The sequence below is a fragment of the Tursiops truncatus genome, chromosome 1 (assembly GCF_011762595.2).
Source record: "Tursiops truncatus isolate mTurTru1 chromosome 1, mTurTru1.mat.Y, whole genome shotgun sequence".
NCBI lineage: Eukaryota > Metazoa > Chordata > Mammalia > Artiodactyla > Delphinidae > Tursiops > Tursiops truncatus.
In genome coordinates, this window is record NC_047034.1 from 45,571,356 (window position 1) to 45,595,041 (window position 23,686).

General features: G+C 36.0%; 1 protein-coding gene across 4 annotated transcripts in view; it reads left to right on the forward strand.

Annotated features, from left to right (window-relative positions):
• EDEM3 (ER degradation enhancing alpha-mannosidase like protein 3) overlaps positions 1-23,686 on the forward strand; it is a 59,356-nt gene that overhangs the window by 23,219 nt on the left and 12,451 nt on the right. For all 4 annotated transcript variants that reach the window (XM_019952696.3, XM_033853512.2, XM_033853520.2 and 1 more), the window contains exons 7-12: positions 4,590-4,724; positions 7,419-7,524; positions 20,055-20,152; positions 21,770-21,895; positions 22,100-22,183; positions 23,264-23,347. In XM_019952696.3, coding sequence (XP_019808255.2) covers positions 4,590-4,724; positions 7,419-7,524; positions 20,055-20,152; positions 21,770-21,895; positions 22,100-22,183; positions 23,264-23,347 — 633 coding nt within the window. The remainder of the gene's footprint in view (positions 1-4,589; positions 4,725-7,418; positions 7,525-20,054; positions 20,153-21,769; positions 21,896-22,099; positions 22,184-23,263; positions 23,348-23,686) is intronic.

Below are 23,686 nucleotides of genomic sequence, written 5' to 3' on the forward strand. Positions count from 1 at the left end.
CCTGCTTGAGGCTGGAAAAAAAATTCTTCAAGCTATATAAGAAATTTATATTGACATTTCAGTTAGTTTGCATTTGAATGGTGTGAGAATTTAGATTAGTTAAAGCCTTTTATGTGTCATTGCATAACACAATAGATTATTCTGCAGAAGGAAGAAACAGATGCCAGACTGGAATTTGGGCACAGAATTATTTGTGCAGGAGATACGGTGGAAGCGTAAGAGTAGGTGTTAACTCTCCAGAGGAGAGGGTATAAAGAGAATATAGAACAAAGAGGAATGAGGAGGAAGTAGAGCAGCGAAAAGGAGATTGTTCGGAGACTGAGGAGGAGAACCACAAAGTAGTGTAAGGTATTATAAATTCCTAAAAAGAGTTTCAAAAGGAGATGTTCCAGCAAACATTAGGAGAATTAGGTGCAAACAGAGCCTTGAAGGATTATAATGTGGCAGAATAAAGGGGGAAGAAGGATTCAAAGTAGGTGGAAGTGTGGGACCATTCATTTTGAGATTTCCTCTATGTTGGTAGTTAAAGAGAGTTGGCAGCAGAGTCAGTTGAGGGAGTTTTTTTGTTTTCTCCCCAAGAAAATTGTATATTTAAGGCAGAGGGAAAGAAGCCATTGAGATGGAAAGAACGCTCTCCTGGTATATTTCATTCTTTATTAACACTATTACTCTTTCCCTCTTATCCAGGCCAGACACCTCAGCCATTACCAAGCTCTATTAATTTTTTTCTCTTCTTACTGCTGCTGTGCTTGTTGAAACTAATATAATTTTATTCCTAAGCTATTATAAATACCTATTTTACTCTTTTCTCTCTGGTTTTTGCTTCAGAGACTTAAAAAATTAATCTTACTAAAACATAACTTTTATCAAATTACACTACTCTCAGAATTTTACTGACTCTGCCTGTTGCACTGAATGTCCTTTAGCTTTCAGGTTTCTTTATGGTTTGACAATAGACTTTCTTTCTGAAGTTCTTTCATACCCCATACTCCAATGAAATGAATGTCCCATTTCAGCCAGAATAATCTATTTGTGTTCCCCAAAGCACCTAGGGATTTTTTGTTTTTGTTTTTGTTTTCATTTCCATGCCTTTTGGCTTGCTGGAATAACTTCTCTACCAATATAAATAAGACTCATTTCCTCCATCAAGAAATCTCTGACTGGATATCCAGCATTATATAGCGTGCTTTTCAAACGGGGAGGTCACAGCTCATTCGTTTACCCATTGATTTAGTGGATCGTGACCAACACCATTTTTTATTTTTTTTAAGAAACAGACTAGTATTAAATTTCTTATTTAAATTTCTAGTTTGTGATATTTTTAAACAGTTCTTCTTTGAATATCCTTATATACATCTTTTTAACTTATTTCTCCCTTAGGATAAATTACTAGAAGAGGAAATAATAAGTCATTAAACGGGGAGAGCTTTTTAAGGCTTTGTGTACTTACTGATCAGTTGCTCTCCAGAAAGGTTCTACTTTTATACTTCCTGTGTTGTGTAAAAGTGCATGTGTCGTACTGCTGCCCACACTGTATATTATCATTCTTTTGCGAATTTAAGGAGGAAAAAAATGGAAACATGTTCTAATTTGAAATTTCTTTGCTTGTGTGGTTTAAAATTTGAAATTTCTTTGCTTATTAGTGTGGTTTAAACTTGTTAATCTTTTTGTTTTCTTAGCATATTAAAATTGAAAGCAAAGTTATTTTAAACCACCTGATGTTTATTTAATTAAATTTACTTTTAGTAAACATATTTAGTTTTTGTTATAAATGGAGGCACTGAATTTTGAAGAATCTGGCATGTCTTCACTTTTGCCATAACATGAGAAGCAGACAAGAAATTGAAACAGAAGCTACTAAGAGCACTATAGTAAAACAAAGAAAATTGTATTATTTTCTTATCCTCTGAAGTATCAAGAAAATTTTTTTTTATGAAACTCAATTTATCTATTTTTATTTTTTTTAACATCTTTATTGGGGTATAATTGCTTTACAATGGTGTGTTAGTTTCTGCTTTATGACAAAGTGAATCAGTTATACATATACATATTTTACTATATCTCTTCCCTCTTGCATCTTCCTCCCTCCCACCTTCCCTATCCCACCCCTCCATGTGGTCACAAAGCACCGAGCTGATATCCCTGTGCTATGCGGCTGCTTCCCACTAGCTATCTACCTTACGTTTGGTAGTGTATATATGTCCATGCCTCTCTCTCGCTTTGTCACAGCTCACCCTTCCCACTCCCCATATCCTCAAGTCCGTTCTCCAGTAGGTCTGTGTCTTTATTCCTGTCTTACCCCTAGGTTCTTCATGACATTTTTTTTTTCCTTAAATTCCATATATATGTGTTAGCATATGGTATTTGTCTTTCTCTTTCTGACTTACTTCACTCTGTATGACAGACTCTAGGTCTATCCACCTCACTACAAATAGCTCAATTTCGTTTCTTTTTATGGCTGAGTAATATTCCATTGTATATATGTGCCACATCTTCTTTATCCATTCATCCGATGATGGACACGTAGGTTGTTTCCATCTCCAGGCTATTGTAAATAGAGCTGCAATGAACATTTTCGTACCTGACTCCTTTTGAATTATGGTTTTCTCAGGGTATATGCCCAGTAGTGGGATTGCTGGGTCGTATGGTAGTTCTATTTGTAGTTTTTTAAGGAACCTCCATACTGTTCTCCATAGTGGCTGTACCAATTCACATTCCCACCAGCAGTGCAGGAGTGTTCCCTTTTCTCCACACCCTCTCCAGCATTTATTGTTTGTAGATTTTTTGATGATGGCCATTCTGACTGGTGTGAGATGATATCTCATTGTAGTTTTGATTTGCATTTCCCTAATGATTAATGATGTTGAGCATTCTTTCATGTGTTTGTTGGCAATCTGTATATCTTCTTTGGAGAAATGTCTATTTAGGTCTTCTGCCCATTTTTGGATTGGGTTGTTTGTTTTTTTGTTATTGAGCTGCATGAGCTGCTTGTAAATTTTGGAAATTAATCCTTTGTCAGTTGCTTCATTTGCAAATATTTTCTCCCATTCTGCGGGTTGTCTTTTGGTCTTGTTTATGGTTTCCTTTGCTGTGCAAAAGCTTTGAAGTTTCATTAGGTCCCATTTATTTTTGTTTTTATTTCCATTTCTCTAGGTGGTGGGTCAAAAAGGATCTTGCTGTGATGTATGTCATAGAGTGTTCTGCCTATGTTTTCCTGTAAGAGTTTGATAGTGTCTGGCCTTACATTTAGGTCTTTAATCCATTTTGAGCTTATTTTTGTGTTTGGTGTTAGGGAGTGATCTAATCTCATACTTTTACATGTCCCTGTCCAGTTTTCCCAGCACCACTTATTAAAGAGGCTGTCCTTTCTCCACTGTACACTCCTGCCTCCTTTATCAAAGATAAGGTGACCATATGTGCGTGGGTTTATCTCTGGGCTTTCTATCCTGTTCCATTGATCTATCTTTCTGTTTTTGTGCCAGTACCATACTGTCTTGATTACTGTAGCTTTATAGTATACTCTGAATTCGGGGAGCCTGATTCCTCCAGCTCCGTTTTTTGTTCTTCAGATTGCTTTGGCTATTCGGGGTCTTTTGTGTTTCCATACAAATTGTGAAATATTTTGTTTTAGTTCTGTGAAAAATGCCAGTGGTAGTTTGATAGGGATTGCATTGAATCTGTAGATTGCTTTGGGTAGTAGAGTCATTTTCACAATGTTGATTCTTCTCAAGAAAATTTTAAAGATTACTTTTTTAGAAGAGGACTACAGGTAGAATATAACTGCCTTCCCATCCTTTCTTAAACACGCTTAGGAAATACTTCTTTTGCTCATGAAAATTGGTACAATCAACCTCTTGGATATGAATACATAATTGATAGCATTTGCATTAATGGGTTTAACTCAGAAGTGTTTGCTGGATAGAAATGCTACTGTAATTGTCAATAGTCATTTTTAAAACTCACATAAAACCTTAGAGCTAGTTTCTGGTCAGGTTGGTTTTGGTTAATCCAGGTTTATATTGTGGTATTATTTGGCCGGCTGAAAAAGTTTTCTTTGTGTTATTTGTTAGTCTATCAGCAAGGTAATATACTCTCTATTTCAAAATTATTTAAACCTGTAAATAAAATTTTAATCTCCTTTTAAATATATACTATAACTTAATTAGGTTTTTCTCTGTGAAAGACTATTTAATATAGTACTGCTTTTTCACAAATTCTCAATTAAACCTAATTTCTTTTAGGACTGGTATGGTTTCCTATTCTGGTACTAACTAGTTCAAACTGTCCAGAGAACAGGATTGTAATAGAAGGTATTTCCTCTGTGTAATTATTATAATGATACTGAATTTTGATATCATTGAGGAAGGAGCTAAGTGAAAACTTATTTATCCCATGAATATTATGTGCTTAGAATGTACTTCCCTAGATGTTAATTGGGTCACAGTGATCATCAGATAAAATTTCAGTGTTTAGTTATTTTATCAATTATTTTCATGACTTGATTAAAAGTCTTGTTTGAAAAATGGTTTCTTATCCAGAAGTCATTATCTCTTGATAATTGCTAATGATAATCTTCTGATTTTATTTAGATTAATTTAAAGTTTGGTATCAGAAAACCAGAAGCTCGGACAGGAACTGAAACAGATACCTGTACAGCTTGTGCAGGTACCTTGATCCTTGAGTTTGCTGCTTTAAGTCGATTCACAGGAGCAACGATATTTGAGGTTTGCTTTTCATAGTCTTTGATTTCCTGGGTATTGGTCATAACTAACTTTATAGCTTTTCTTCATTGATCAAGTATTAAGATAATGAACTGGATGATTTCTGTTATTTAGTGAACTTTTTGTCTAAATTCCAGCACATAGTTTTTAATTTTGAAAAACATAGAAGTTATATTAAGTACAACTTTGCTTTTTGTTCATGAACTATAAAGTAAGTTTTTAGATTTATTCTTACAGAATGTTTTAGCCATATTACCTATATGAAATTTGATATCACAAATGTCTTACATGAAATACTATCTGTGTTTTATTGTTAGACTTCTAGATGGTCTGTTTCATTTCTGAAAACTTCACTTATCTTCTAAAACATAGTGAAATTTTTGCACTTAAGTCTCATTGAGTTTGTTTTTTGCACTTAAGTCTCACCTGTAAGTTTGTTTACTCCAAGGGGAAATATTATTCATCATCCAAAGACTTAATATCCCCCAAATAGTTTCTTGTGGACTAGCTATGTCTTGCAGTTTTTATTTTAGCTAATTGTTTAACCATGTCATTGGAGTGCAATAGTAACAGCCAATTTTTAAAACATATAACTTAGAAGAATTTATTTTCTTTCTTTTTTTTTTCTTTTTTTTTTTGCGGTACGTGGGCCTCTCACTGTTGTGGCCTCTCCCATTGCGGAGCACAGGCTCAGGACGCGCAGGCTCAGCAGCCATGGCTCACGGGCCCAGCCGCTCCGCGGCATGTGGGATCTTCCCGGACTGGGGCACAAACCCGTGTCCCCTGCATCGGCAGGCGGACTCTCAACCACTGCGCCACCAGGGAAGACCTAGAAGAATTTTTTAAAATTCAGCAAATGATACACATAGAACAATCAGAAATAGGGACTATATACTAGCATTAGAGACCATTTAAAACAAGTTAAATGGTCTTTGTGTGGTTGTATGTTCAAAGTATCTTAAGGACAAGTTTATCTTGTTTGGTTTAATTTTTGTTCTATAACTTGCTGTGATATTTTCCCTTCATTTACAAAAATGTCATTTTTGCATACTTTCTAATTTAATTTGACCTACAGACTCTGAGATACTGATGCATCTACACGTGAGGAAAGTGAGGTTCAAAGGTATTTGACTAAAGGGTGAATGAGTGGAACCAGAATTAGAATCCATGCCTTTCTGAATTCAAAGCCCAACCTTTTTTCACTGGGTTATTTTATATTTTAAAACTGTGATTTTTCTTTAACTTCTTGAATGTACAGTGATTTATTATGAGAGAAGCAACCTAATGCAGTTGACAGAGACTCAAGCTAATACAGGGCTGGTAAACTACAGTCTGAGGTGAAATCCAGCCACTGCCTGTTTTTGTAAATAAAGTTTTATTGGAACACAGCCACACTCATTTATTTATTTTTGTCTATGGCTGTATTTATGCTACAGTGGCAGAGTTGAGTAATTGTGACAGTGACTGAATGGCCCATAATGCCTGAAGTATTTACTGTCTGGCCCCGTCAGAAAAAAGTTTGTTGACTTTTTGGTCTAATATATTGCTATATAAAGAGATCTGAATTCTCATATTAGTTGTCCTATTATTCGGTTTTAAACTTTTGTTAAATCTTTGATTTCACTGGGCCTCTTTCCTTAGCTATAAGATAGGAATAGGGAAATGTAATCTTTATGAAACTTTTCAGCTCTGAAATTATACCATTAAGTAAAGTTGCAATCTGCCTTTGTTTAAAAAATTCAGCATAAATAGTCAAGAATTAAGACTATTTTACATCCTATTTTTCAATCTGCAGAGTGACAAATTGGTTTAATGATTTCTTTTATAGAAGTACTTCTGCAATGCTGAGTAGATTCATGCTCTGAAATTAATTTTAACTTAGAAACTCTTTTGTACATGTTCTTTGCTTTTGTTTTGTAACATCTTTTCATCCAAAGCCAAGAATTTGACCAGAAATAATTTTAATTTAGTGTCTAAGTGACAAAAATAAATGAAAAAAGAAGAGAAAAATATTATTATAAGGTTATAATTTTGGTATTGTCAAATGAATACTAGTTGATTTACTTACTCTTCACTAATGAAGTTGCTGGCTGTTTAAAATGTAGGATTTGAAATGTCTATTCTGTTTCAAAGATGGCATACCAACTTTGAAATTCTCTTCCAGTTTTGTAAATTAGAGTATCTAAAGAGATTTTTACTTTGCATTTGAAAGATAGAAATTGAGTCTGCCTGCTGATGCAGGGGATGTGGGTTCGTGCCCCGGTCTGGGAGGACCCCGCATGCCGCAGAGCGGCTGGGCCCGTGAGCCATGGCTGCTGGGCCTGCGCACCGCAAAAAAAAAAATAAAAGATAGAAATTATTTTAATAAGTTAATTTAATTATGCCAGTTCTTTTTACTTTAATAATACATGTGTGTGAATGCAGACCTGTACTACAAGAGCAGATGAACAAGGATGGTCTCAAAGTGAGATCATTGGCACTAAATAGCATTTTTAGAGTCGTTCTTTTTAACTAAACTCAATTGGCTGAAAGAGCCAGTAGTTTTGACTTGCAAGGAAATTTAATGTATGTTATAAGTATCTTTAGAATTTTTCTTAATCCTTGAAATATACTATGGGCCTTTGATTTTTGTTTCTTTGTTTCCTGTTTGCCAAAGATACGCAGTTCTTCAAGTATACTTTTCTTTTTTTATTATAGGAATATGCAAGAAAAGCTCTTGATTTTCTCTGGGAGAAAAGACAGCGAAGTAGTAATTTAGTGGGCGTGACTATAAATATTCATACTGGAGATTGGGTACGAAAAGGTATGTAAGTTGGGCTTTTCAAATTAAGCCTTGTCATCCTCAAAATGGTTGGGAAATAAAGGATTTTTATTTGTTAAAATAGTCTTTATGACAGTATAAAGCATAGTTTCTCAACAAGATTGCTAGAATTTTAACCAGTGTAGCCAAATTTTCTTCCTTGGTGCCAAATAATAATAGCACACTTAATCTAGATGGCTAAGTGTACTATTTCATGCCTTATAGCATTATAGATGAAACAATAGAACTAATTTCTTTGAAGATTAGAGGATCAGAATACCTCAGCCATCTCATATCAAGGTGTAATTAAGTGGAAATCTGTATTTAATAATGTTATCACCAACCCTTATGTTTTTTCTTCCTACCTCCAGAAGTAGTGTATAGCATGGTAGCTAAGAGCATAGACCCTGGATTCATATTGTTGGAATTGAAGCCATGTGATCTTGGGCAAGTTATTTAACCTCTGTGTGCCTCTGTATCTGTAAAATGAGGATAATAGTACTTACTTCATAGAGTTATTATGATTTTTGTTTTGTTTTTTTATATAATCTTTATTGGAGTATAGTTGATTTACAATGTTGTGTTAGTTTCTGCTATACATCAAAGTGAATCAGTTAGAATTATGATTAAATGAGTTAATGTAAAGAACTTATAACAGTGCCTGGCATATGCTACACTTACTATGAAGTAAGTGCTCACGATGTTAGTTCCTTTGATTAAGAATTTCACTTTTGGACATCTAGCCTGAGGAAACAATATAAAAGGTAGAAAATCATTTGTTCCCAAAGATGTTAATCACATAAAATTATTTGTAGTAGTGGAAAACTTGGAAACAGTCTAAACAGTGATCACCAGTAAAGAATAACATCAGTGTTTGAGAATTATTTCGCATCAGTGTTGAAACAGTAAGTTTTTAAATTGAATTGGATCAGGGGACAAAGCATATAACAATGTTTTATGAACAAACAGGATGTAAGATCATATAAAAAATATTTTATCTTTATAAGACACTCCTATAAAACAGGCATAGACAAATGGAAATATACTAGACTACTCCTAATGAGATTTGATTGTCTAATTTACACATTTCTCTGTTTTCCTAAAGGCTTATGTTATATATAAAATAAATAACTGCATATATTTAAATGAATGAAAATGATATAAATATTAATTTGAACATATTAAAATAAAATTATTGCCTCTATTCACTAATAGAGGCAATATTGTCTAAAATTTTTCAAAGTGTTATCTAAATGGTCCCTTCCTGAAACTGATCTGAATCCTGGCTTCAGAATTTTATAATTTCTTTTGTTAATTCTTATTTCACTCTCCTCATTGGCCCATGCATGGCCTATTTTATTTAGTCATTTTTAATAATGTAGTAACCACCCACAGATGGACCATCCATTATAAAAGCAACTAACCTGATAACATACTACTTCTGCATATGGTCCTTGACTCTCCATATCTCTGTAATCTCATACCTCTGTCACTAACTGAAATAACCATCATTCTGATATTGTATTGATCATTCCCTTGCTTTCCTTTTAGTACAGTTTTATTGCATCTCTATGTATTCCTTAAAAATATATTTTTTGTTTTGTTTTTAACTTATAAAACGGCATCATGTCGTATGAGACATTTTGAGACTTTTCACTTAAAATTATATTGCTACAATTCTTGCACATTGTTGCATGTAGTTCTTTCTTTTTGACTGCTGCATAATATTCTATTGTGTGAATAAACCATTATTTATGAGCATTTAGATTGTTTCTACGATTTTACTCTTGTGAACCCTAGTGCCATGAATATTTTTGTTTCTTCTGTTATACATGTATAAAAGTTTCTTTTGTCTGTATATCTAGGAGTAGAATTTTTAGGTCATAGGATAAGTTAAAGTTCAACTTCAGGAGACATGTCAAATTGTTTTCTAAAGTTGTTTCACCACTTTACACTTTCACCTGCAACATAAAAGAGATCCTGTGGATCAGCATCCTCTCCCAACACTTTGCATTGTCATACTCAAAGATTTTGCCAATCAGATGGGTGTACAAATGATTTCCCATAGTGGTTAAATTTGTATTTCTTTGATCACCAATGATGTTGAACACTTCTTCGTATTTATTGGCTATATATGTTTCCTTTTTTTTTTTTTAATGTGGATGTTCTTATATATTGTCCATTTTCTATTGGGTTACTTGTGCTTTTAAAAAATATTATTGATATTATATGATACTTATGATCTATGTGATACCTATACCTTTGAAATTTATTAAGGTTATCTTTTTGCCCTAGAACATGGTCAGCTTTCACTTGTGCTTAAGAAAAAATATATATATTTTCTAATTTTTGGTTATAAAATTCTATATATGTCAGTTTGTTCAGTTAATAATGCTGTGCAGGTCCTTGCTGATTTTCTGTTTGCTTGACATATCAAGAATTAAAGAAGGTGGATAAAATTTCTGATAATGATTGTGGACCTATTAGTATCTCCTTTTAGTTGTATTTTTGCTTTATACATTGGGTGCATTCATTTAAAATTGCTGTCTCTTCTTAGTTGAACCTTTCATCATTATGCAGTGACCATCTCTAATAATACTGTGTTAAAGTCTATTTTATGTGTTGGTAGTGCAGCTACATTGGCTTTATTTTGCTTAATATTTGCCTGATAAGTCTTTTTCTGTCCTTTTACTTTCAATTTTTGCAGGGGCTCATGCCATAAGTGTAACTGCTGTAAAATTTATAGATTTTACAGATTTACTGACAAAAATCCATTTGTCAGTCTTTGTCTTTTAATTGGTAAATTTAGTCCATTCTTGTTTATTGGTATTTTAAATATATTTGGGTTTATTTATACTACCTTATTATTTCAGTGTGTCTCACCTTTTCTGTTTCCTTTTAATCCTTTTGTTTTTAATTGAAAGCTATATTTACCTTCTAGTGAGACATGAACTTTAGCATGCTCTCCCATCCTTTTGTTTCTTTCTGTTCAAACCCTCATCCTCTGTTATGTTGATATCATATAGATATTTAGTTCTTTTTGATTATGAATGTTTTCTTTTTTTTCTTTTGCTCTTAGTGCTGCCCCCTCCCTCTTCCTTTAAAGATAATAAACTTTAACAAGGTGTTTTGTCACCTGTACTTTGTATATTTCTTGCAACATCTCTTAGATTTGCCTCTCTTCTTATATAAGTATTTATCCCAAACTGTTCTCAGTAGCTTTTAATAGCTTCTGAGGCCTTACATGTCTAACAATAATTTTATTATGCTTTCATATTTGAGAGACTGTTAGGCTGTAAATAATTTTCTGTTCAAGTTCTTTTCTTTCAAGTCCTTGAAAGTATAACTGTATTGTTTTCTTACATCCTGTTAAAAAATCTGTTATTCTGATTTTTATGCCCTTATTTGTGATCTTTTTCTCTGGAAAATTAAGAATATCAGTGACAAAGAGAAATTTCTGAAAATGTCACAATAATTTTATGTGTAGAATTTTCTTTATCTCTCCTTTTGGTATTCTGTGGGCCCTTTCAATATATAATTGGTGTATTTAATTGCTGAAAGTTGATCTTTTTTTAAAAGTTATTTTATCTCTTTCATTTTTATATATCTCTTTTTGCAATTCCTTTTATTACATGCAGTCTTATAGTTTGCTAATTTGTTCTTCAGCTGTATCCTAGATGCTATGTATCGCATCTATTATGGAATTTTGTTATATTTTTATTCCATAATTTCTTCTCAATTAATGATTTATTTTCTTCTCCTTTTGTGTTGCTGATATCTTCCCTATCTCTTTAGTGTGTTTATTACACTAATTTTATTCTTTTTATTTATTTATTTATTTTTACATCTTTATTGGAGTATAATTGCTTTACAATAGTGTGTTAGTTTCTGCTTTATAACAAAGTGAATCAGTTATACATATACATATGTTCCCATATCTCTTCCCTCTTGAATCTTCCTCCCTTCCACCCTCCCTATCCCACCCCTCTAGGTGGTCACAAAGCACCGAGCTGATCTCCCTGTGCTATGCGGCTGCTTCCCACTAGCTATCTATTTTACGTTTGGTAGTGTATATATGTCCATGCCACTCTCTCACTTTGTCACAGCTTATCCTTCTCCCTCCCCATATCCTCAACTCCACTCTCCAGTAGGTCTGTGTCTTTATTCCTGTCTTACCCCTAGGTTCTTCATGACATTTTTTTTTCTTAAATTCCATATATGTGTCTTAGCATACGGTATTTGTCTTTCTCTTCCTGACTTATTTCACTCTGTACAACAGACTCTAGGTCCATCCACCTCATTAAAAATAGCTCAATTTCGTTTCTTTTTATGGCTGAGTAATATTCCATTGTATATATATGCCACATCTTCTTTATCCATTCATCCAATGATGGACACGTAGGTTGTTTCCATCTCCGGGCTATTGTAAATAGAGCTGCAATGAACATTCTGGTTACATGACTCTTTCTGAATTATGGTTTTCTCAGGGTATATGCCCAGTAGTGGGATTGCTGGGTCATATGGTAGTTTTATTTGTAATTTTTTAGGAACCTCCATACTGTTCTCCATAGTGGCTGTACCAATTCACATTCCCACCAGCAGTGCAGGAGTGTTCCCTTTTCTCCACACCCTCTCCAGCATTTATTGTTTCTAGATTTTTTGATGATGGCCATTCTGACTGGTATGAGATGATATCTCATTGTAGTTTTGATTTGCATTTCTCTAATGATTAACGATGTTGAGCATTCTTTCATGTATTTCTTGGCAGTCTGTATAGCTTCTTTGGAGAAATGTCTATTTAGGTCTTCTGCCCATTTTTGGATTGGGTTGTTTGTTTTTTTCTTATTGAGCTGCATGAGCTGCTTACAAATTTTGGAGATTAATCCTTTGTCAGTTGCTTCATTTGCAAATATTTTCTCCCATTCTGCGGGTTGTCTTTTGGTCTTGTTTATGGTTTCCTTTGCTATGCAAAAGCTTTGAAGTTTCATTAGGTCCCATTTGTTTATTTGTGTTTTTATTTCCATTTCTCTAGGTGGTGGGTCAAAAAGGATCTTGCTGTGATGTATGTCATAGAGTGTTCTGCCTATGTTTTCCTGTAAGAGTTTGATAGTGTCTGGCCTTACATTTAGGTCTTTAATCCATTTTGAGCTTATTTTTGTGTATGGTGTTAGGGAGTGATCTAATCTCATACTTTTACATGTCCCTGTCCAGTTTTCCCAGCACCACTTATTGAAGAGGCTGTCCTTTCTCCACTGTACGTGCCTGCCTCCTTTATCAAAGATAAGGTGACCATATGTGCATGGGTTTATCTCTGGGCTTTCTATCCTGTTCCATTGATCTATCTTTCTGTTTTTGTGCCAGTACCATACTGTCTTGATTACTGTAGCTTTGTAGTATAGTCTGAAGTCAGGGAGCCTGATTCCTCCAGCTCCGTTTTTCGTTCTTAGGATTGCTTTGGCTATTTGGGGTCTTTTGTGTTTCCATACAAATTGTGGATTTTCTTTTTCTAGTTCTGTGAAAAATGCCAGTGTTAGTTTGATAGGGATTGCATTGATTCTGTAGATTGCTTTGGGTAGTAGAGTCATTTTCACAATGTTGATTCTTCCAATCCAAGAACATGGTATATCTCTCCATCTATTTGTATCATCTTTAATTTCTTTCGTCAGTGTCTTATAATTTTCTGCATACAGATCTTTTATCTCCTTAGGTAGGTTTATTCCTAGATATTTTATTCTTTTTGTTGCAATGGTAAATGGGAGTGTTTTCTTGATTTCACTTTCAGATTTTTCATCATTAGTATATAGGAATGCAAGTGATTTCTGTGCATTAATTATGTATCCTGCAACTTTACCAAATTGATTGATTAGCTCTAGTAGTTTTCTGGTAGCATCTTTAGGATTCTCTATGTATAGTATCATGTCATCTGCACACAATGACAGCTTTACTTCTTCTTTTCCGATTTGCATTCCTTTTATTTCCTTTTCTTCTCTGATTGCTGTGGCTAAAACTTCCAAAACTATACTGAATAAGAGTGGTGAGAGTGGGCAACCTTGTCTTGTTCCTAATCTTACTGGAAATGCTTTCATTTTTCACCATTGAGGACGATGTTGGCTGTGGGTTTGTCATATATGGCCTTTATTATGTTGAGGAAAGTTCCCTCTATGCCTACTTTCTGCAGGGTTTTTATCATAAATGGGTGTTGAATTCTGTCAAAAGCTTTCTCTGCATCTATTGAGATGATCATATGGTTTTTCTTCTTCAGTTCGTTAATATGGTTTATCACATTGATTGATTTGCGTATATTGAAGAATCCTTGCATTCCTGGACTAAACCGTACTTGATCATGGTGTATGATCCTTTTAATGTGCTGTTGGATTCTGTTTGCTAGTATTTTGTTGAGGATTTTTGCATCTATGTTCATCAGTGATATTGGCCTGTAGTTTTCTTTCTTTGTGACATCCTTTTCTGGTTTTGGTATCAAGGTGATGGTGGCCTCGTAGAATGAATTTGGGAGTGTTCCTCCCTCTGCTATGTTTTGGAAGAGTTTGAGAAGCATAGGTGTTAGCTCTTCTCTAAATGTTTGATAGAATTCATCTGTGAAGCCATCTGGTCCTGGGCTTTCGTTTGTTGCAAGATTTTTAATCACAGTTTCACTTTCAGTGCTTGTGATTGGTCTGTTCATATCTTCTATTTATTCCTGATTCAGTCTTGGAAGGTTGTGCATTTCTAAGAATTTGTCTATTTCTTCCAGGTTGTCCATTTTATTGGCATAGAGTTGCTTGTAGTAATCTCTCATGATCTTTTGTATTTCTGCAGTGTCAGTTGTTACTTCTTTTTCATTTCTAATTCTATTGATTTGAGTCTTCTCCCTTTTTTTCTTGCTGAGTCTGGCTAATGGTTTATCTGTTTTGTTTATCTTCTCAAAGAACCAGCTATTAGCTTTACTGATCTTTGCTATTGTTTCCTTCATTTCTTTTTCATTTATTTCTGATCTGATTTTTATTATTTCTTTCCTTCTGCTAACTTTAGGGGTTTTTTGTTCTTCTTCTCTAATTGCTTTAGGTGCAAGGTTAGGTTGTTTATTCGAGATGTTTCCTGTTTCTTAAGGTGGGATTGTATTGCTATAAACTTCCCTCTTAGAACTGCTTTTGCTGTATACCATAGGTTTTGGGTCGTCGTGTCTCCATTGTCATTTGTTTCTAGATATTTTTTGATTTCCTCTTTGATTTCTTCAGTGATCACTTCGTTATTAAGCAGTGTATTGTTTAGCCTCCATGTGTTTGTATTTTTTACAGATCTTTTCCTGTAATTGATATCTAGTCTCATAGCGTTGTGGTTGGAAAAGATACTTGATACAATTTCAATTTTCTTAAATTTACCAAGGCTTGATTTGTGACCCAAGATATGATCTATCCATGAGCACTTGAGAAAAATGTGTATTCTGTTGTTTTTGGATGGAGTGTCCTATAAATATCAATTAAGTCCATCGTGTTTAATGTATCATTTAAAGCTTGTGTTTCCTTTTTTATTTTCATTTTGGATGATCTGTCCATTGGTGAAAGTGGGGTGTTAAAGTCCCCTACTATGAATGTGTTACTGTCGATTTCCACTTTTATGGCTGTTAGTATTTGCCTTATGTGTTGAGGTGCTCCTATGTTGGGTGCATAAATATTTACAATTGTTATATCTTCTTCTTGGATCGATCCCTTGATCATTATGTAGTGTCCTTCTTTGTCTCTTCTAATAGTCTTTATTTTAAAGTCTATTTTGTCTGATATGAGAATTGCTACTCCAGCTTTCTTTTGGTTTCCATTTGCATGGAATATCTTTTTCCATCCCCTTACTTTCAGTCTGTATGTGTCTCTAGGTCTGAAGTGGGTCTCTTGTAGACAGCATATATACGGGTCTTGTTTTTGTATCCATTAAGCTAATCTGTGTCTTTAGGTGGGAGCATTTAGTCCATTTACATTTGAGGTAATTATCGATATGTATGTTCCTATTCCCATTTTCTTAATTGTTTTGGGTTCGTTATTGTAGGTCTTTTCCTTCTCTTGTGTTTCTTGCCTAGAGAGGTTCCTTTAGCATTTGTTGTAATGCTGGTTTGGTGCTGCTGAACTCTCTCAGCTTTTGCTTGTCTGTAAAGGTTTTAATTTCTCCATCAAATCTGAATGAGAACCTAGCTGGGTAGAGTAATCTTGGCTGCAGGTGTTTCTCCTTCATCACTTTAAATATGTCCTGCCAGTCCCTTCTGGCTTGCAGAGTTTCTGCTGAAAGATCAGCTGTTAACCTTATGGGGATTCCCTTGTGTGTTATTTGTTGTTTTTCCCTTGCTGCTTTTATTTTTTTATTCTTTATTTATTTATTTAGGGCTGTGTTGGGTCTTCCTTTCTGTGCGAGGGCTTTCTCCAGTTGTGGCAAGCGGGGGGCCACTCTTCATCGCAGTGCGTGGGCCTCTCACTATTGCGGCCTCTCTTGTTGCGGAGCACAGGCTCCAGACGCGCAGGCTCAGTAGTTGTGGCTCACGGGCCTAGTTGCTCTGCGGCATGTGGGATCTTCCCAGACCAGGGCTTGAACCCGTGTCCCCTGCATTAGCAGGCAGATTCTCAACCACTGCGCCACCAGGGAAGCCCCCTTGCTGCTTTTAATATGCTTTCTTTGTTTTTAATTTTTGACAGTTTGATTCATATGTGTCTTGGCATGTTTCTCCTTGGATTTATCTTGTATGGGACTCTGTGTGCTTCCTGGACTTAATTAACTATTTCCTTTCCCATATTAGGGAAGTTTTCAACTATAATCTTCAAATATTTTCTCAGTCCCTTTCTTTTTCTCTTCTTCTTCTGGAACCCCTAAAATGCGAATGTTGGTGCGTTTAATGTTGTCCCAGAGGTCTGTGAGACTATCCTCAGTTCTTTTCATTCGTTTTTCTTTGTTCTGCTCAGCAGTAGTTATTTCCACTATTTTATCTTCCAGGTCACTTATCCGTTCTCCTGCCTCAGTTATTCTGCTATTGATCCCATCTAGAGTATTTTTCATTTCATTTATTGTGTTGTTCATCATTGCTTGTTTCATCTTTAGTTCTTCTAGGTCCTTGTTAAATGTTTCTTGCATGATGTTTATTCTATTTCCAAGATTTTGGATCATCTTTACTATCATTATTCTGAATTCTTTTTCAGGTAGACTGCCTATTTCCTCTTCATTTGTTAGGTCTGGTGGGTTTTCATCTTGCTCCTGCATCTGCTGTGTGTTTTTCTGTCTTCTCATTTTGCTTATCTTACTGTGTTTGGGGTCTCCTTCTTGCAGGCTGCAGGTTCGTAGTTCCTATTGTTTTTGGTGTCTGTCCCCAGTGGCTCAGGTTGGTTCAGTGGGTTGTGTAGGCTTCCTGGTGGAGGGTACTAGTGCCTGTGTTCTGGTGGATGAGGCTGCATCTTGTCTTTCTGGTGGGCAGGTCCACGTCTGGTGGTGTGTTTTGGGGTGTCTGTGGACTTATTATGATTTTATGCAGCCTCTGCTAATGGGTGGGGTTGTGTTCCTCTCTTGCTAGTTGTTTGGCATAGGGTGTCCAGCACTGTAGCTTGCTGGTCGTTGAGTGAAGCTGGTGCTGGTGTTGAGAATGAGATCTCTGGGAGATTTTCACCGTTTGATATTATGTGGAGCTGGGAGGTCTGTTGTGGACCAGTGTCCTGAAGTTGGCTCTCCCACCTCAGAGGCACAGCACTGACTCCTGGCTGCAGCACCAAGAGCCTTTCATCCACACGGCTCAGAATAAAAGGGAGAAAAAGAAGAAAGAGAGAGGGAGGGAGGGAGAGAGGGAGGGAGGGAGGGAGAGAGAGAGAGAGAGAGAGAAAGAAAGAAAGGAAAGAAAGAAAAGGAGGGAGGGAGTGAGGGAGGAAGGAGGGAGGGCAGAAAGGAAAGATAGAAAGAAAACAAAATAAAGTAAGATTAAATAAAATAAGGTTATTAAAATAAAAAATAATTATTAAGAAGAAAAAAACTTTTTTAAAGAAAAAAGAAAACCCCCAAAAACAACAACAGAAAAAGGTCGGCTAGAACCCTGTGACAAATGGTGGAAGCAAAGCTATACAGACAAAATCTCACACAGAATCATACACATACGCACTGACAAAAAGAGGAAAAGGGGAAAATCATAAATCTTGCTCTCAAAATCCACCTCCTCAATTTGGGATGATTCGTTGTGTATTCATGTATTCCACAGATGCAGGGTACATCAAGTTGATTGTGGAGCTTTAATCCGCTGCTTCTGAGGCTGCTGGGAGAGATTTCCCTTTCTCTCCTTTTCTTACAGCTCCCAGGGGCTCCGCTTTGGATTTGGCCCCACCTCTGAGTGTAGGTCGCCGGAGGGCATCTGTTCTTCACTCAGACAGGTCGGGGTTAAAGGAGCAGCTGCTTCGGGGCCTCTGGCTCACTCAGGCCGAGGGGAGGGAGGGGTACGGAGTGCGGGATGAGCCTGCGGCGGCAGAGGCCAGCATGACGTTGCACCATCCTGAGGCGCGCCATGCGTTCTCCCGGTGAAGTTGTCCCTGGATCCCGGGACCCTGGCAGTGGCGGGCTGCACAGGCTCCCCAGAAGCGGGGTGTGGATAGTGACCTGTGCTCGCACACAGGCTTTTTGGTGGCTGCAGGAGCAGCCTTAGCGTCTCATGCCCGTTTCTGGGGTCCACTCTTTTAGCCGCGTCTCACGCCCATCTCTGGAGCTCCTTTAAGCAGCGCTCTTAATCCCCTCTCCTCAGGAAACAAAGAGGGAAGAAAACGTCTCTTGCCTCTTCGGCAGGTCCAGACTTTTCCCCGGACTCCCTCACGTCTAGCCGTGGCGCACTAACTCCCTGCAGGCTGTGTTCACGCCGCCACCCCCAGTCCTCTCCCTGCGCTCCTCCGAAGCCAGAGCCTCAGCTCCCAGCCCCGCCCACCCTGGCGGGTGAGCAGACAAGCCTCTCGGGCTGGTGAGTGCTGGTCTGCACCGATGCTCTGTGCGGGAATCTCTCCGCTTTGCCCTCCGCACCCGTGTTACCGTGCTCTCCTCCGCGGCGCCGAAGCTTTCCCCCTTCGCCACCCGCAGTCTCCACCGGTGAAGGGGCTTCCTAGTGTGTGGAAACCTTTCCTCCTTCACAGCTCCCTCCCACTGGTGCAGGTCCCATCCCTGGCCTTTTGTCTCTGTTTATTCTTTTTTCTTTTGCCCTACTCAGGTACGTGGGGACTTTCTTCCCTTTTGGGAGGTTTGAGGTCTTCTGCCAGCGTTCAGTAGGTGTTCTGTAGGAGTTGTTCCACGTGTAGATGTATTTCTGGTGTATCTGTGGGGAGGAAGGTGATCTCCGCGTCTTACTCTTCAGCCATCTTCCCCTTGTCCCCCCATTAGATTAATTTTAAATTCTTGGTTTGCCTGTTCTAATATTTTCTTCCTCTGATAAACTCCTACTCCAGTACTTTCTTCTTCTTTTCAAAAAGTCATGCATCTTAAATGTTTTTGTCCTATAAGTTCATGTTCACTTGTCACCTACTTTGTGGGGAGGTCAAATTCCAATCCCTATCAGCCCCAGTTATCTTAGGGATGAATTCTAAGAAGTTTTTAAAAATACCAATGCCTTGACGCCTAGAGATTCTGATTTGATTGGCCTGGAGTGTGCCCTGAGTATAGGGATTTCTAAGATTGTAATTGTAATTATAATTTAGATTGTGATTCACCAGCCTTAAGAGTTTGGAGGGGAAAGGGTGGGGAAGAGAATGTCTAACATTAGTTCCCACCTCTTTTTGAGTTCAGTTCCTCACACAGGACTTATGTGGTGCCCTGATTTTATTCCTGAGGCTACCTGGAGCATAGATCTGAGTTGTAGCAGGCATGGAAGGAGACTTTGTATCTTAAGGCAGTGGTAGGAGAGAGGCAGGAGCAAAGCTCCAGCAGTTTTTCTACTGTTTGATCCTTCCATAGCTATGCCTGGCTGCTTCTGCTCCAGAACAAAGCCCTCCCCCTCCATCCCCCACCAAGTTCTTAACAGTTTTCTTCTTGTTATTTTCTTTCTTTGGTCCTCTGTGATGATCTTAGAGGAAGAAGCCAGCAGTTGTGCTAGCTTCAGCAATTAGAACTGTCACCTTCAAACAGCAGCAGTGTTGTTTTCATATATATTATAACTGTAAAGATTGATGTCTAACTGATTAAGGATCCAGTAATTGCATAATAATACCTGCTAGTGCTTTCTCTTTGAAGTTCCTCATTAAGAAAGTAAGCTTTAAAAATATTCTTAAAACTGGTATCTTCTGCTTTTAAATAAGACTTTAAAATAAGACTTCTGTAGCCAATTTTGCAAAGCAAGATTTTTTTTAACATACAAACTATTGTCAACAAAGGAACTATTATTCATGTAGTAAGGTTAATATTTCTGTAAATGTGTAAGTTTTACTTTCAACAATTTCATGTTTAGACTAATTTTTCATTCTTAGTGTACTGGTACCTTTACTATATTCTATGAAGAATTTTTAAGACTTGTTTAATAAAAAAATCACATTTATATGTATTTTCCATAGATAGTGGAGTTGGAGCAGGGATTGATTCATATTATGAATATCTGTTGAAAGCCTACGTCTTGCTTGGAGATGACAGCTTTCTGGAAAGATTTAATACAGTAAGTTGTTCCAATTTTGTATTAAGTTTAGAGCCAATTTAATTTGCCAGATTTTGATAGAAACTCAATCATCTAAGTGACATTCTGAAAAATTACTTTTAAATGTGTAGTAGTTTTTTGGTCAGTATTCCCTGATGATGTTGGACAGGGACAGGGTAAACACTACATACGTTGCAAAAACTAGATTACAAAGTCGTTTTATTTTCATCTATCAGAAGTTTTCAAGATTTTCCAGTGAGTAATATGTAGATTTGAGTTTTACCTAATCTTTTACACAAGGAAGGGAATTTATTGAAATCCAAAGCCTTCTCCTTTGGATTCTAATTCTTTTTGGAATAGTTTGGAAGTTTGGCCTAGTCCTTGACCACACCAAGTGTGCAGGGCTTTGGAGACTTGAACAAACCAGTGGGTATTCATTTCAAAAGAAGGTCTGTTAAGTCTTAAGTGTGGATCAGACTCACAGGCATGTTTTTAGGGGAGAAGGGAGAGATTATTGAACCCTATTGGATCGCCTTTGTCTGTAATTAAAGCAAATTGAAATTAACTGTAGTAAACTCATCAGCTGTGTCAGTACATTCTTTTCAAAATAATTTACCATTTCTTTGCCCACCCATGAGTTCAGCCACATTATTGTGAGATAGTACAATATAGTGGTTAAAAGTATGAGAGTTCTCCTGTGTGGGTTTAAATCCTGGTTGTGCCACTGGTTTTGTGGCTTTGGGCAAGTAACTTAGATATTTTCCTCTATTCCTTATCCACAAAATGGGAATGCTAGTACTATTTATTGGGAGGATTAAATGAGCTAATGCCTATGAACTGATTAGAACAGTGCTTTAAGATCTGTCAGGTACTCAATAATAGTTAATAAATAATAGATGAGTTAGGGGAAAAACCTGGTAAAAGTCCTAATAAGTCATCACTGAATACTTTTAGAAACACTATTACATATATCATTTAATATATCATTTATTAGATTATAACAAGATTTTCTTGAGGTGCATGAGGACAGATTTTTTTTTATTGGTTTTTTTTTTATCAGTCATTGACTCTGACAGCTCAACCTGTTGTCAAGGCTGAGAAATATCTAGGAGAAGATAAAAGAAGGGGAAAAGAGTTTTTAAGACCATAAAAGGCAGAGGTAGTGGACCGTAAGAGTGGCAACAGTGATGGGATGCATTAGTTTAGGTAGACAAGCACCAGAATGTTATGTTAGCTGCCTAGGGAGCAAACTTCCTAGACAAAGGAGAAAATGAATCTAATTCTGTGATATAGAAGCCTGTAACTATATTTCAAGAGGACGTAAGAGCATCCTTGGGCCACAATCCTGCAGGATAGTGATATTCAGGTCTATACCCTTCAGAAGGTCCCATTTTATTTATAGTTTTTAGTACTCTGCATCAGAGTTTAAGAACACAGGGGAGTATATATAGTATATTTTACAAAGATTTCCATCTAAAGGAATTTAACTATTTCCATAGTTAATTAACAGTTACTTAGTAAATTTATTCATATGTAAATTCGGGTTTCATTTCTTCATATATTTAATGATATGCTGTGTTTAGAATAGTACAGCTTTTTTCATCTACTTTCATGAACACATATTGTGACCTTTTTTAGCACTACGATGCCATAATGAGGTACATAAGCCAGCCACCTCTTCTACTTGATGTGCATATCCACAAGCCAATGCTGAATGCTCGGACTTGGATGGATGCTTTGCTTGCCTTTTTTCCAGGTTTGCAGGTAAAAAAAAACCTCTTTTATTTCTCTTAATATTAAAGTAAAATGATTATAATTCAGTGCATTTGTGATCTCTAAAATTGAATTACCAAAACAGAGTCACACTTCAAAATTGTATTAATCTACATTTTTCTGTTTATATAATGATTATAGATAAAGTCAACTCATATTTTATTGGATAATTTTGTTGTTATTGTTGGTTTCTAGGTCTTAAAGGGGGATATTAGACCTGCTATTGAAACTCATGAAATGTTGTATCAGGTGATTAAAAAACACAATTTTCTACCAGAGGTAAGCAAATCATCTTTGGAATTCTAGTTTACATATACTATAGATTGCTAATTTAAAGGTAGAAAATGCCATCTTCAAGGTTGGTTTGTTCTTTTTCATTTTTCCTGGTTAAATAGCTTATTTAATATATTTTTGGTTTACACAGTATTGTATATGTTTTTCCTTTTCCTCATGTATTAAGAGAAGTCTAGTTTAGGATAATGCTGATAGTTTACTAATTTAATGTTAAAAAAAATCCCAAATTGGTATTTCTCAACCTTTTCTAATCCATGACATTGCATAGTGTCTCATTCTAACTTTTACACTTATCCACCAGCTAGGGAGACTTTTGTACTTTTTATTTTCTAAAGCTTATTTTATGAAAACAGTATACATTGAACATACTCTTGCTGATCACACATGCTCCCTGGAAATTTGGAAATGTTAGCTCTTCTTCACGCTGCTTAAGAATTATTCTCCCTGGTTTTTATATGTTAGTAATAAGTATTCTTGCTAGCTTGATACCATAAGATTTTAATAGCAGACCTTTTGGCTTTCCAGAAATGTACCATTAAAAATTTCCAAATTTGTGTATGGCCTTGTTCTATCCCTACTTATTGACTACCCTCTGTGAGATATCTAAGCATCTCACCAATTTAGAAGGCTTCCTAAAGTGTTTGTTTCAAGCCACAGAGGATTTGAGACTCATAAAAAAGCATATGCTAAAATAGAAATATGAGAGTGAGAGACTTAATAATTAAGAGAAAAAAGTGGAGATAAGAAAAAAGAAGAGAACACTATTATGCAGACAATGAGGACCTGTGTAGTGGCATTAATGAGGTCATAGCTTTTCCTAAGCTTCCTAATAAGCCAAAGTGATCATTTAAAAAAGGAATTCCATTTAATTGGTAAAAATAACAGCCTTCACAAAAATGAATTGTGATTTTAAGCAGTGATAATTTTCATTTTATATATGAAAATTGTTATCAATATTTTAACTATTTTTTCTTGTTTGTGATCTAATTTATATACTATATATTCTACAACTACATACTTTTTTAAATCACATTTTTATGCCTATTTATGTGTGGTTTTGTCTAGGCATTTACTACAGATTTCAGGGTGCATTGGGCTCAACATCCTTTAAGGCCAGAATTTGCAGAAAGTACCTACTTCTTGTATAAAGTAAGCTAATTTAACTCTCTTTTTGCTATTTAGCTCCTGTTCTCTGTTGGATAACTCACTATCTTATAGTAATAGTATCGGCTTTCAAAGTTCTTGTTTAATATTATAATGATTGGCTATATCATGGTTCTTATTCACCCAGTTCATAGAGTTATTGAAAGATGCAAGAACTGACATCTAAGTTTTATGCCTTTTCAAAATACTTACGAAGCATTTCTTTAAAGAGAAATTTTATAGTCTAGAGCTGCTTTCTAAAGCATGTCTCTTGCCTTCCTTTAATCAGGCAACCTTTCTGGGCATTAGAAATTACATCCAAAGCCTAAGATGTACAGTTGTGCA